The 13,570-nt window shown below is 42.3% G+C and overlaps 1 protein-coding gene across 14 annotated transcripts in view; it reads right to left on the reverse strand.

The window, feature by feature from the left end:
* LOC114766889 (A-kinase anchoring protein 13) overlaps positions 1 to 13,570 on the reverse strand; it is a 53,356-nt gene that overhangs the window by 23,199 nt on the left and 16,587 nt on the right. For 13 of the 14 annotated variants that reach the window (XM_028958234.1, XM_028958229.1, XM_028958227.1 and 10 more), the window contains 4 exons: positions 11,249 to 13,508; positions 10,309 to 10,361; positions 3,030 to 3,090; positions 979 to 1,097 (listed from right to left, as the gene is read on the reverse strand). In XM_028958234.1, the coding sequence (XP_028814067.1) occupies positions 979 to 1,097; positions 3,030 to 3,090; positions 10,309 to 10,361; positions 11,249 to 13,508 (2,493 nt within the window). The remainder of the gene's footprint in view (positions 1 to 978; positions 1,098 to 3,029; positions 3,091 to 10,308; positions 10,362 to 11,248; positions 13,509 to 13,570) is intronic. The other variant, XM_028958225.1, reaches the window with a different exon arrangement.

Here is a 13,570-nt window from a genome sequence, read left to right on the forward strand (position 1 = left end):
GACTGCAGTAAACAATGGCAAACTGTGAACAAGTGTAACAGTAACAAACTGCAGTAAACGATAGAGAAACAGTGAAGCAGTGTAACAGTAACAGACTGCAGTAAACAATGGCAAACTGAGAACAAGTGTAACAGTAACAGCCTGCAGTAAACGATAGAGAAACAGTGAAGCAGTGTAACAGTAACAGACTGCAGTAAACGACGGTGAACGGTGAACCAGTCTAACAGTAACAGACTGCAGTAAACAATGGCAAACTGTGAACAAGTGTAACAGTAACAAACTGCAGTAAACGATAGAGAAACAGTGAAGCAGTGTAACAGTAACAGACTGCAGTAAACAATGGCAAACTGAGAACAAGTGTAACAGTAACAGCCTGCAGTAAACGATAGAGAAACAGTGAAGCAGTGTAACAGTAACAGACTGCAGTAAACGACGGTGAACGGTGAACCAGTGTAACAGTAACAGACTGCAGTAAACGACAGTGAACATTCATACGGGGTGTGAGGTGTGGTGGCATGTCCTCGTTCAGCATCCTTATGGCCTGAATAGTGGAGCTCTGAATAATAGCGATAACTCACAGGAGTCAAGGTCAGCCCGTGTTCAGATGACCCAGAATGTGGGTGGCTCTCAGAGTCAACACGTGACTCACAGCAGCGATAGGGACAGGCACAGTGACCACATTCTATCTACAAAAAAGTTTGAATTTCCCCCATTTAACCAACATGATAATGATCTGATATCGTTAAAAGGGCCACTGCAACCTGTCACAGCCAAAAGAACCTTTTATGACCCATTGTTGTTTTATTCTGTTGTGTTTGGGAGCATGCATACTATGATAATGCACCTTAATGTAATAATTGTTGCTATGAAGACAAAGGTGGCAGCTGCACAGTTGACATTTACACCATGAGCCAACTTTAGGTCAAGTGACACACTACACACACAAAAAACATATAAAGCCATTGGGCTTTACCTCACCTTCCTAAAGATGGTGTCCTCACTGATATCCATGCTACTATTGGAGGTCTTGTCTTCTGTCCCAAGGATTGCAGAGTCTAACAGAGAATCAGACTGTGGTGCAGGACAGCCAAGGACATCTGCAGAGATATCAGGACACATTTACTGCACAGTGTTTACAGGGAACAGGAACTTCATTCAGAATCATGAAGACAGTATGCAGAGGATTAACCCTTTCATTTCCTGATTTGTCACTGAGGCAAAAAAAACCAAACATATTTTCCCCCACTTTAACAAGTCGATCTTTTAGAACAACTTCAGCCAAAAACACTTTTTTTAGTCCTTTAAAGTTCACTATGGTTACATAACTCCAAAATGTATATTACAAGGAACAATACAAAACTACAAAAAAGGTCTATGAATATTTCATTAATATTAGATGTTTGATATATCTCACAAAGACAATCCAAAATTAATACTGATACACACTAAACATTTATGAATTTCATTCATTTTGTTAAAGGGAGTAATTAAATGTTTTGTTAATAACATGTCTGAGTTGATAGTAACTAGAAGATGCAATTCATTTCAACACCCCTACTATTTAAACCCTAGTGCAAACAACTATTTTATTACTCAAATTAAGAATCTACTATACATTGAGAATAACTTGACATTTATGCTGATTGTAAGCAGTCAAAATATAGTTTTAAATGCTTTTTCGCTTTCCATGAAAAGATGGTGTCATCACTTATATTGTGAAAAAGAATGGCAACTCATTATTTACTAAAATCAGAAATAAGACGCAGATACAAGCAGTGACAGCAAGACAGAAATAGATTTTTGTTCCAGGACAGTAAGGGTGAACTAAGGGTGAAGGGTTAAAAGCAGAGGACATATTTCATTGTGTGTACCGTGTGCTGTGCTGTGTATTAATGACGATGACACAATGACAAAGCCAGGACGAGCCTAGAACCAGTGCCAGGGAGACGGGAAGATACTGAAGGCACCGAGTACACGTCCCCCACACTACGAGCCTGACCACCTCTTCACTTTTGCTCTCTGGGTGTCAGTGGTTAATAACCAGTATCATGTATGATAATCAAAAGCCTTAATAATATTGGACGAAAACGTACATTTACTGATCTGAGCAACCTAAACATAATCCCTGTACATCTTAACATGTACCATTTATGTTCAACAAGAAATAATATAATATACATTAGCAAAACATCTGGAAAGACATCTTAACGCCTTTATAGCCTTCTCTTATATGAACACATTTTTGAGACATTATAACAAATCGGCATAAACAAACTGGGTGTGGTCCAAAAATCAGTGGGTTGTGAAGAAGCAAGTAAAAGTTCATTCTGCTCTGCTATGATGCACATCAGGACAGTCATGAAGTGAAGTTGCACCCTGGCCTGCAATCCCCCTACAGCGGATGTGGATGAGATCATCGTCTGAAAGGATGTCTTACATCATCCGCTCGGACTGTTCTCACACAAAGGAGGACGTTTCATTTTCAGCTGTGCACATGCCACACGCAGAAATAGAGCAGCGTCAGACTGAACCGTGCACCACTGAGCCAGAGACAGCCAGGACTGTGTGGATCTTATCGGAGTTAAGTGTGATAAACTGCACAAATCACAATGAGCAAACAAATTCAAAATACAAAGGTTCATGAGAAGGTTTCAACCTGCTGACAGGTTTATTAAAGCAATAATCCACTCTAAGGGGTGCAATATGGTGAAGTAATTATTCAGAATTTGATTTAAATTTAACTAAGCAACATGTTTCAGCAGCAGCTGGTCTTAAGACCAGCTTAATTTCTTTAAATATCAGGGTGGTAATTAGTTCTATCATCTCATAATATTGTGATATTTATTTCTAAGCCGGTAAAAAAGCTTGAACATATGGGAGAATTATATGTTGGTACCGTGGAATATGAATCATTAATAACTCTTCTAGCAGACAGTGGGCAAGTTCTGCAGTGTGGACAACAGGACAGGGCCAGCAACATGACTGCGGCCAGTGCGATGGTCAGGTGAATAGTATAAGGCATCTCTTACCGCAATTCTCAGTCGGTCCATCCTGCTCCAGGTAGGAGAAGCAAGACTCCTCACGCTGAATCTGGAGATGAAAATTACAAATTACTAATAGTGAAATGTTTAATTTCAAAGTGAAACATACAAACTACTTATAACAACTTGAAATGCCCAGGGCTTTCAAAATACAATATTCTACAAAATTAAATAATCACAAAAAACTCTTTACATTACTGTTGAACGACAAACCCTGGAAAGGCTAAACAACTGTTTTGATTATATTTGGCCATTATAAAATTCCGTATTATAGCTCTAACGTTTAACCAAAACGTTGTTTGAAGGCTGACTTGAACACAGGGATGCATAGCTTCGCTAGCTTAACTAAGGTTAAGATTTGTAAACTGAGGTGAATTTCTTTAGGAAACCTTCAAAGTTTGAGAAAAGTTAACTAAACAGCTAAGAACAGTCTAAATAGTTAATGCCTACGTTTAGCCAAAAACGTTGTTTGGAAGCTGACTTGAACACAGGAACGCATAGTTTCACTAGCTTAGCCTAGCTTAGCTAAAATTAAGATTTATAAAACGGGATTTTATAATGGCCAAATATATTCAAAACAATTGTTACCTATGAAATGTAATCCCCCGGGATCTGGTTTGGAGCGTACAGCGGTTTGTACAGCCTCAAGCAGCACAAGAGTGAGGCATTTTTATGCACTTCTTTCCATAGACATGTATATGCTTCACTCCACAGCAGAGCCTATCGCAATATGGCGGCGACATTGACGTACGATGCAGCTCGTCATTCGGCGTCTACCCATATGTCTTGTGAGTCACAAATCTGAGGTCTCCATTGAACCGAATCGAAAGTCATGTGACCAAACACATCACATTCGACTGAAATGAGACTTCAGTCAGCTCTCAAACTTTGAGAGAATGAGTGATATGTTGCCGATTCAATCCATGTACTAATCATTTAAATCGCAGTTTTTTGCGTTCATGTAATCACACAGACTGACATCGTGATTACGACTGCCATTAGATTAATCGTGTAGCACTACTGAAGAGGATTTCAAAGATTTACTTTGCACATAACATTGCACAAAGACAAATATTCCACCTACCTACCTCATCTATAAATAAATATATTCTCTTTTATTTTGTACCTTTATACTTTTTTTTTCCGTTATTCTCAGATGGGCTGTAGCAGGGGGTACACCTCTTTTTCCTTTTTTATTAAAATAAAACTAAGGACAAATAGGCTAACCTATTAGTGCTGTGCAATTAATCACAATTGCAAAAGATCGCGATTTCATCACATGCGATTTCTAAACCGCATAAGGCTGCAATTTTATCCATAAATTTATTTAGATTTTTATTCAGAATACGTTCTTGTGCACATGATTTTAATATGTTAACCCCAATCAGAGCTGACGCAGCACACTGGGCCATTACAGCTACACTGAGCAGGAGAAATATGTTAACCAATCAGAGCACATGAAGAAGCTGATCGGGAGAACGGAATAGGCGAGTGGGAGGAAAGGACATAAAACATGCATGCAGGTCAAAATAAAAAAGAGAAATTCAACGTCAGTCGTTTGGGAGTATTTTAGATTCAGGAGAGAGGATAAAAAACACAGAGCAAGGTAACTTGCAAGACTTGTGGAATGATTAATCCAACGAAACGGAGCAATACTAAAACACTGTAAAACAGCGTCATAAAAAAACTGCATGATCAATGCATGTCAACAAAGTCCATCGAAACAAACAAAAGCACACAAAGACAGCCTGAACAGACTGAACAAGTATCCATTGTTCAAGCATGTGCAAGTGCCGTGACTTATGAGAACGGATCAAAACGGCACAAAGAAATTACCGACGCAAATTATATATGCAAAGACATCGACAGTAAAGATGGCTTCCGAAGACTAATGCAAACACCTGACAAAAGATACCACCTGCCATCTCATTTCACACGATCTGCTATTCCCGAAATGTATGAGAAATGTAAGGTGGGCACTGAACACGAGCTCAAGCAGATGAAATACTTCGCCACGACCACAGATATGTGGTCCAGCAGAACGATGGAGCCGTACATGAGTTTAACAATCCACTCTATTAATGACAACTTTGAAATGAAAAGTCGATGTTTGCAAACAGCAAACTTCTTCCCAGAAGATCACACTGGAGAAAATATATCTTAAGGTTTAAAAGAAGCTTTAGCATCATGGGTACTTTGTGAAAAGCAAGTGTCTATCACCACAGACAGTGGAACTAATATAGTGAAGGTTGTCACTTTGAACAACTGGACACTATTGCAGTGCTTCGGACAAAGTTCGATTTTATTATACATTTATTATACTTTACATTAAGTAATGTATAATTTATATTAGGACACTTTGTAGGGCATATTTTTTATTAAACAAATTGCACAAAGATGTTTAATATGAAAACGTATTATAATGTTTTGTAATAGTATTTTCAACTTCAAGTCTGTAGAAAATTGCTTTTGTTCATGTCAGTACAGCTATTCATGTTAGTTCATGGTGCATTAACTAATGTTAACAATGACAACGTTTGATTTTAATAATGTATTAATAAATGCTAAAATTAACATGAACTAACATTATTATTATTGCTCATTGTCAGTTTATTTTAGCTAATGTATTAACTTGTTGCTAACAAATAGCACCTTATTGTAAATAGTTTTATATTTAAATGAATGAAATACACATCATCATGTTTTGCAATTTTTTATTATTTTTTTCCCCCACCTGCTGAACACCAAGATACTTGGAGGATGAAGATACTGACTTGACAAAGACTGTAACCAGCTACACTGATGAGGATAAACTTCCAAACATTAAGGCCAGGGTGATGTCTGACATGGAAATTAGTTCACACAAGGTGAGTTAATTTATGTAAAACGGGATGAAACTGTCCTCTCCTTAGATAAACAGTATTTTATATAGCTTTTCAATATTTTCTTTCTGTTCTATATGTCAAAGGATCTGTGAGTAACACATGCCTAGAGAGTCCTGACATCGATCTACCTCCACCAGGCAAAAAAGCACGGAAGTCCTTAGGAAGCTTCTTCAAAACGCCATCAGCCATGCCAGCAGCTCTGCGACTTGAAGAAGCCATAGCCGCTGAGTTAAACAGCTACCTGCTTTCTCCAGCCATTGACAGTGAGGAAGATCCTCTGAAATCAGATAAAATTTCCAAATTTCTAGGGTTGCACAAAAGCATCTTTGTATTCCTGCCACCAGCTCACCTACGGAGAGAGTGTTTAGTACTGGGGGAAATGTGGTGACATGTCACCGTTCATGCTTAAAACCAGAAATGGTGGACATGCAAAAAACCTTTAAGGGAGCAATCTGTTTTTTGGTTTTTATTTATGTTATGACTGGAATTGAGGTTAGTCAATCTTTATATTTTTTCATGTTGTCTGTTTTTAAGAACTACTGTGTACAGTATGTCATTAACTAGAGTTGAGGTTAATTCATCTTAATTTATGTTGTCTATTTTAGAGTCAATTTCATTAGAATTTTGTTTATTAAACTTATTAAACTTAATACTATGTTTTTTCATTGTGAAATGTTTTGTTAATGTCTTGTGCACTGAATACATTTATAATGTATGTATGTAGCTTGTTTGAAAAAGCAAACACAGTTGCCAAAATCGCAAATAAAATCACAATCACAATATTCGTTCAATATTATTTTGTTGATTATTTTGTACATATTGCACAGCCCAATAACCGATATTTCATAGTTTTTTTCATGTACCTCATGAATGTTTCACAGAAAGATTGATTAAATGGGTTAAGTTCTGGAGCCAGTAATCCAAAGGTTTTAAGCTTTGATCTAATAACAGTATTGAGTTTGAATAAAAAAGTTTTTTATGTGAGGAAGAACAGCCATTGGCTTGCTCATTTTAAGAGGATTTTCATGTTACATAACACACAATTGATGTTTTATCCGATTAATCGATGAAAAATCAACAGAATACTTGATTCCAAAAATATTCGATAGTTGCAGCCCTACATTAAACCCTCCTGTAAGTCACTGTGAACACATGGTCAATGTCTCTTTCACTCAATCATGCTTCACAATCGCTCATTCAGACAAAGATGGATACACTGTTGTTGTTTTTTGGTGGACTATTGGACCACGAAGTAAAAAAGCAGTACAAAAGTATTTTTTTTTGTGTGTGACTTATCAAGCAGCCATAGAAACGCCACACAGTTCAGCCTGCAGCAGTGAGAGTGCGCCAGATGATAAAGTGGGTGGTCACCAAGAACCTCAGACAGGGAGAACAATGGTGTCCATTAACATACCAGCAACAAAGACCCTATTACTAATAGGTTCCTTGAGAAGCAATTCATCTGTGTTCACTGTGTCGAGAAGAGATGTCCAAGCAGATATGCATTATGAAGCTACAGCCAAAGGGAAAGCTCCACCCTGATCTGAGCAGAAAGGGGATCAGAAACGCAGTGGTTACTAATGCCTGGCCATTATAGGCAAATGAAACGGAATACTGGGAATGTTAAGGATTCACCTGGAACCAGGGTCAAGTGTGGGGGGTGTCAAAGCCACTGAGATATATTACAAGACAGTTACGCAAAGTTTAAGTTCAAAGACTTAAACTTAACTCCTCTGAATCTATGATCCAGTGCTGACCCAGGATCAGGTTCACAGTGGGATGACAGATCACCACAACATTCACAAACTCAACATTTACATTGTACAGCATCTACAGCATTTACCAGACACCCTTATCCAGAGCGCCTTACAATCAGTATTAACAGGGACAGTCCCCCCTGGAGACACTCAGGGTTAAGTGTCTTGCTCAGGGACACAATGGTAGTAAGTGGGGTTTGAACATGTGACCTGTTGTGTCTAACCCACTAGGCCACTACCACCTCACGTGTACAGCAATGGGCTGGTCTCAGCGCTGGACCTACTTAGAAGAACATTTACGTTTACAGAATTTGGAACTGTGATCAATCATCTTTGGTGTCAGTCATTTTGGATGGATTTCTTTGTCTTGTATTTGTGTGGGGTGCAGGTTGTTAAGATGACTGTGAATAATACTTTCAGAGCCTGCACCAATCACTACCCAGACCTGAGATCAGTCAACTTCAACACTGAGGGTCTACAGCCCAAGAAAGGTCCATATCACAAACAGGCATGAAAATGCAGCTACCGGCCCAGACTGCTGCTAAATATACACCCAGCATTCCGGAGCACCGTTCCCAGGACAGCTTCCAGACACACGTTCTCTAAAACACTACCCACAATCCAGTTCTGCAGAAGGAATATCCCCTTTCTACATACTTCCACTCAGACCCTGAACACACAGATATCTCTGAGGATGGTCCGACTACTCAGACTACTCAAAGTAAGAATGAAGCAAAAGACTCAAAAACAAGTAGAGAGACGCAGGACTTCACCGAAAGCATACTGTACCCAGAACCAATCAGAAAGCAGCAAGAATGTAGTAATCAGCCAGCACCCCACCATCACATGCACATGCGATTCTACCTTGATCAGAACCACACCCAGAGCCGCCTCTGGCCGCCCTCGCAGCCGATAACCCCTCCTGTGTCTGTCGTACATGTTTTCCCCCAGGAACCGTCAGCCGGCAACACCCCGGCGGCTGAGGAAAAAGTTCCCTCCGTCTTTCCTCCCCACCCACCGCCTCTCGCTCTGGCCTGTTCTCAGGGCCCTGCCTCCTTCCACCACAACCCGCCTCCAACATCTCACCTCAAACTGTTCCTTCAGCTTCTCACCATCTGACTTGTCTCTAGTGTCCTCTGTGAACATCGCTCTACCTCCAATGATGGCTTATTACTCTTACATCCACTTCCTGTCTACCAGGGTTTCTCACCCTCTGAGTGAAGAGACTCAATGTCTCTGTACTCCACAGACAGGACAAGGAGACAAACGGCGTCCTGACTGATTCCACTTCAAACTCCCTAACAAGCAGCTCCCATTCACTGAGAAAGAACAGCCGCTAATAAGCCACGGAGCCAATCAACAGCCAGACCAGGCAGCGGGAGGGATGACGTCCACAGCGCTTGGACCGCTGAACATTCCACGTAGGGTTGCGCAATAATGAGCCGGGGGCCTTTACTTTGGTTTATTGCGGCTGGTCCACTGCCCAGATCCATCAAATTGCTCAGAAATATGCAACAGTTATACTCTGTTAGCCCAACAGACACATCTGAGCATAGGAAATGTCATGTATGAAAATGAGCAAAAAATGGATCATGATTGCAAACTGACCAGCTGATTTATGAACAGTGTGTTGCTCCAAGGATCAAATGGCAGCAGTGGATTTACACCTTCGTGTGCTTCCACAGCAGAGAAAACTGTTCAATGCCAGAGCTGCCAATCTTTAGTGAGATCTTTAACAGGCATCACAACAAGCTTGTGATGATGAGGAGGCGAGTGAACCAGTTACCCGAGCGGTGCCATGCTGGTTCAATAAAAAGAGATCAGACACAAGAGGGCGCTGGTGTTCAACCACCACTGCCAGCTCAGCCTGTGAAGAACATGTGACCTGCTGAGCAGTACTTCTCAAGGCCACACGAGTTCTTGTTTTCTGCTTCAGCTTTTTTAAAGTCACCACAGAGCCTGTGATTCAACGGTAGTGGACACGACTTTTAAAAAGTTTTTATGCTTCTGTTGAATTGTGTCCCCTGCTCTTCAGGCTCTCGTATTAGGACATTGCAGAGATGAATTTGGGAGAGGCGCATGCCCAAGACAGCCCAGGGGCATGAGAAAACTGTCTGAGTGACAGCTGTGATAAGAAGCTGATAAAGCAATAGCAAAGAGGAAAATATATATATATATATATATATATATATATATATATATATATACACACACACACACACACACACACACACACACACACACACACACACACACACACACACACACACACACACACACACACACACAAAAAAAAAAACATTCTCCTTCTCACTCACTCCTTTTTCTCAGCAATGAACTTCTCTCTCACACTATCTGTTATGTCATGAACAGGCAGGATCCACCAGAACCCAGGAGACCCGACCCAACCCAACAAACTGCTGAATGACCAGCTGCCTGTAGATGAGCTTCAGTTTCCACCAGAGCAAGAGACCAACCTGCCACTTCCCTTCCTTTTCACACCGAGATGAATCACACTTCCTCACCATGATGAGAATAGAGGAAAATCATGAGGAGGAGGAGGAGGCTGGGAGTTTTCCCAGGCAGACACAACCCCAAAAAATCTAAAAAAAAGTCACGACTCACCATGTCCACACTGCCCAGAGCCTTCTGGTCTACAGGTCCGCCATCTTCCAGATCTGTCAAAAAAACACACATCCAAAACCACAATTATAACATAACATTGCAGATATCTCCTGAATTGTCTGCTTTACAGCTAAATAATAGACGGGACAACAGATGTCCATGTAGCCTAGTTAGGTTAAGGAAGCAGCCCCATAATCAGAAGTTCGAATCCTGATCCGCCAAGGTACCGTCCCCACACACTGCTCCCCGGGCACCTGTCATGGCTGCCCACTGCTCAACAAGGGTGATGGGTTAAAAGCAGAGGACACATTTTGTTGTGTCACTGTGTGCTGTGCTGTAGTGTTTTACAATGACAATCACTTCACTTTCATCATTTGCCATGAAACTACAAAACACCCAAAGCCTGCAAGCAAAGCCGCAAATTAGAGAAATAAAAACCCACCCAATAAAAAACAAAAAAAAAGTTCTTAATAAAGTGTTTTATGTTTGGGGGACAACATTACACTGCAACAGGAAGTGACCCGCAAGACACTAGTCCAGGCAATTATGGCCTACTGACCCATATTAACACACCTCATGATATCTAGCTAATATCCTGTTGCTAAGACATGACACACGGTAAACAAACACAGTCCACACCACCACTTCCTCCAGAAGCAGAGCTGCGGTTTGAGGTGACAAAGGCGTCTTCAGAGTCGAAGTGCCTCCTGATCAACCCATAAAGTGCCAGCAATAGCTGCCGAGATACAGCATTACCAACATTATCGTTCCGTCACAGACTGCTGTAGGCATCACAGCCAGGCACTGGACATCTGCACTTCCATCATGGTGTAAAGAGCTACTGGAAGTACACTTTAAATCAAAATGCATGTTCTAAGTCAAAGAACCAAACTCTCTAAACTCGGCTGTAATACGGCTTTACAGATTAAAAAGTTCTCACCGTTCACCGTGTCGCTGGTTTCCATTGTCTCATGCGGTCCTACAGGGTCGTCTCTCTGGCAGCTCCCCTCAAAGGTTTTATCCAAATCAGCATCTGCCCTGCTAGGTGTGGGTAGCAGTGCAAACAATGTGCTGGAGTCACCATCCACAACCCTAGAGGAGACCTGTGTTTCCTCGCCCAGGACTGGGATACCACCCTGTTCACCAAACGAGAACGTATTCCTGCTGGAGGTGAGCTCCTCCACAGGCCTGCCAACATCTGAAGGTGGGTTGGGCTCACAGGACCCATGAGACTGTGAAACTTCGGGGCTGCTCTTCACATCTCCTTGCCTAATAGCTCCATCTAGATGAAGCTGAATTATACTCTCCAGGACCAGCTCATCTCTGCTGTCCCTGGCAACATCTTCAGCTCCAGGCCTGACCCAGGAGGGTACAGTCTGATCTGTGCTGTTCTTGGGTTTGTTCAATTGTGCATTCTGGGTCATTTCCACAGATTCCGATGGGCTGGTCTCAAGATGGTTCATGGGATCCAGAGTGCATGTAACTTCCACAGCATTTTCTGCAATACTGTGAGGCTGAACCAGAGGTTCTATATGACTTTCAGTGCTACATTCTTGCTGTTCTATAAGCCCTGCTGTGCAAGAATTGGCCAGATCTGAAGGTTCTGTAATGCTGACTTCATTAAGCTCCAAAAGGTCACCTTTGCTGGTCACAGACTGATCTGTAAGTGCAATGTGTGTGGTTTCCAAGAGGGTTTCTGTGTTTACCTCAGGTTGGACCACAAGCTCTGTCATACTGATTTCAAGATGGTCTGTGGGTGTGAATGAATTAGTCTCAAATTGGCCTAAAGGCTCTGTAAGATCTTCTGCTCCTGTGCCAGGAGGAATGATGGATTCTCTGCCTCTAGAGCTTGTCCGTTTAATGGGGTGAGGCTGGTCTGTAGGTTTTGCTTTGGCTGCAGTGCTGATGTTAGAATGGTCTACACATGCACTGCTCTCAGATTGGCCTGCAGACTCCACTGTGATGAGCTCAATCAGCTCCTCAATTTCAGTTCTGGTTGTGGGGGACAAGTCCACAGATTCAACTAGGCTGGTTTCTGTCAGCTTCATTGGTTCCACTGTGCCGGTCTCAGCGTGGAGTGCATTGTCCTGTATAGCAGAGCTCCAAGGTTTATCCTCATTCTTCTCCTCCACATTTTCAGTTATAGGACTTTCCTGTTTTTCAGTCAGATGTTGCAGATCATCTGAAAAGCCCCCAGTGCTCTGCTGTGGGGATTCTGGTGGCCAGTGGCCCAATTCCTGGGTTTGTGTCCTTGGGGCGGAATCTGTGAGACAGGGTTCTTTGTGACTCTCAGAAGACATTCCTGCTGATTGTTCCTCATTCCGAGTAACATCAGCTTCCGTCAATTCTGAGTCCTTCGATCCTGAGTCAGCTCCATCCTGCAGATGCTGAATGTTCTCAACAGTTGGTCTGTGCTGTTTTTGGACTGGCAGATTCTGTGGACTTGCTCCTCGAATTATGTTCTCCGCTTTCTGCTCAGCCTTCGTTTCAGGATCCAGAGGTGCCTTTTTCATGACACTCAGGGTACTGTGGTCCATAGTCTCAGCAGGGTGTGGCTTCTCAAGCTCATCTGGCTCCTGCCTGGGACTGCTGGATGCCACCAGACACTCCTCTTCCTTTATTTTTTCAAGGCATCCGGCAACTGCTTGAAGACCCTCCATCTCTCTGAAACTCATGGCTCCATCACGGCCGTTCTCTTCTGGTTCTTCATCGATGTTGCGGTCAGTGTGTTGACAGTCCATGAGCGTTGGGAACGTAGCGCAGTGCAGATCTATTCCCTGGCTGCCAGTGCAGTCTACACCGGGCTCTTCTGCTCTTTGTTTGTGGTGTGAGGGAACACTACCTCCTTTCAGTTCCTCCTGAGAGTGCGCATGGCCCATGATGATGTCTGCTCTGTCAAAGACACGATCTTCCCCCCTTTTCCGCTTCTCACCATCACTGTGGTTTGTCTGTTCCTCTCTTATTGGCCGGTCTGTATCTCCTTCCTGCTTCGTGCTGATTGTCCCAGAGTTCTCTCTGATCACTGCATGTCCCTCAGCATTTCTCTGTCCAGCATGGTTTGTCTCTTGGTTGGGAGCACTGCCGCCCTGCTGCGTCTCCCGCTCGACTGATCCGCATGAAGGAGGTGGGCAGGGCAGGCAGATCTGGTCATCTGGGATGATGACATTATTTCCTGTGACAGGATGCAGTGTCTCCAGCTGCTGCCACAATGCAGAATTAGAGTCTGAGATCACACACACTTAACACGCACACACACAAAGCC

This window comes from Denticeps clupeoides, chromosome 17, assembly GCF_900700375.1.
Source record: "Denticeps clupeoides chromosome 17, fDenClu1.1, whole genome shotgun sequence".
NCBI lineage: Eukaryota > Metazoa > Chordata > Actinopteri > Clupeiformes > Denticipitidae > Denticeps > Denticeps clupeoides.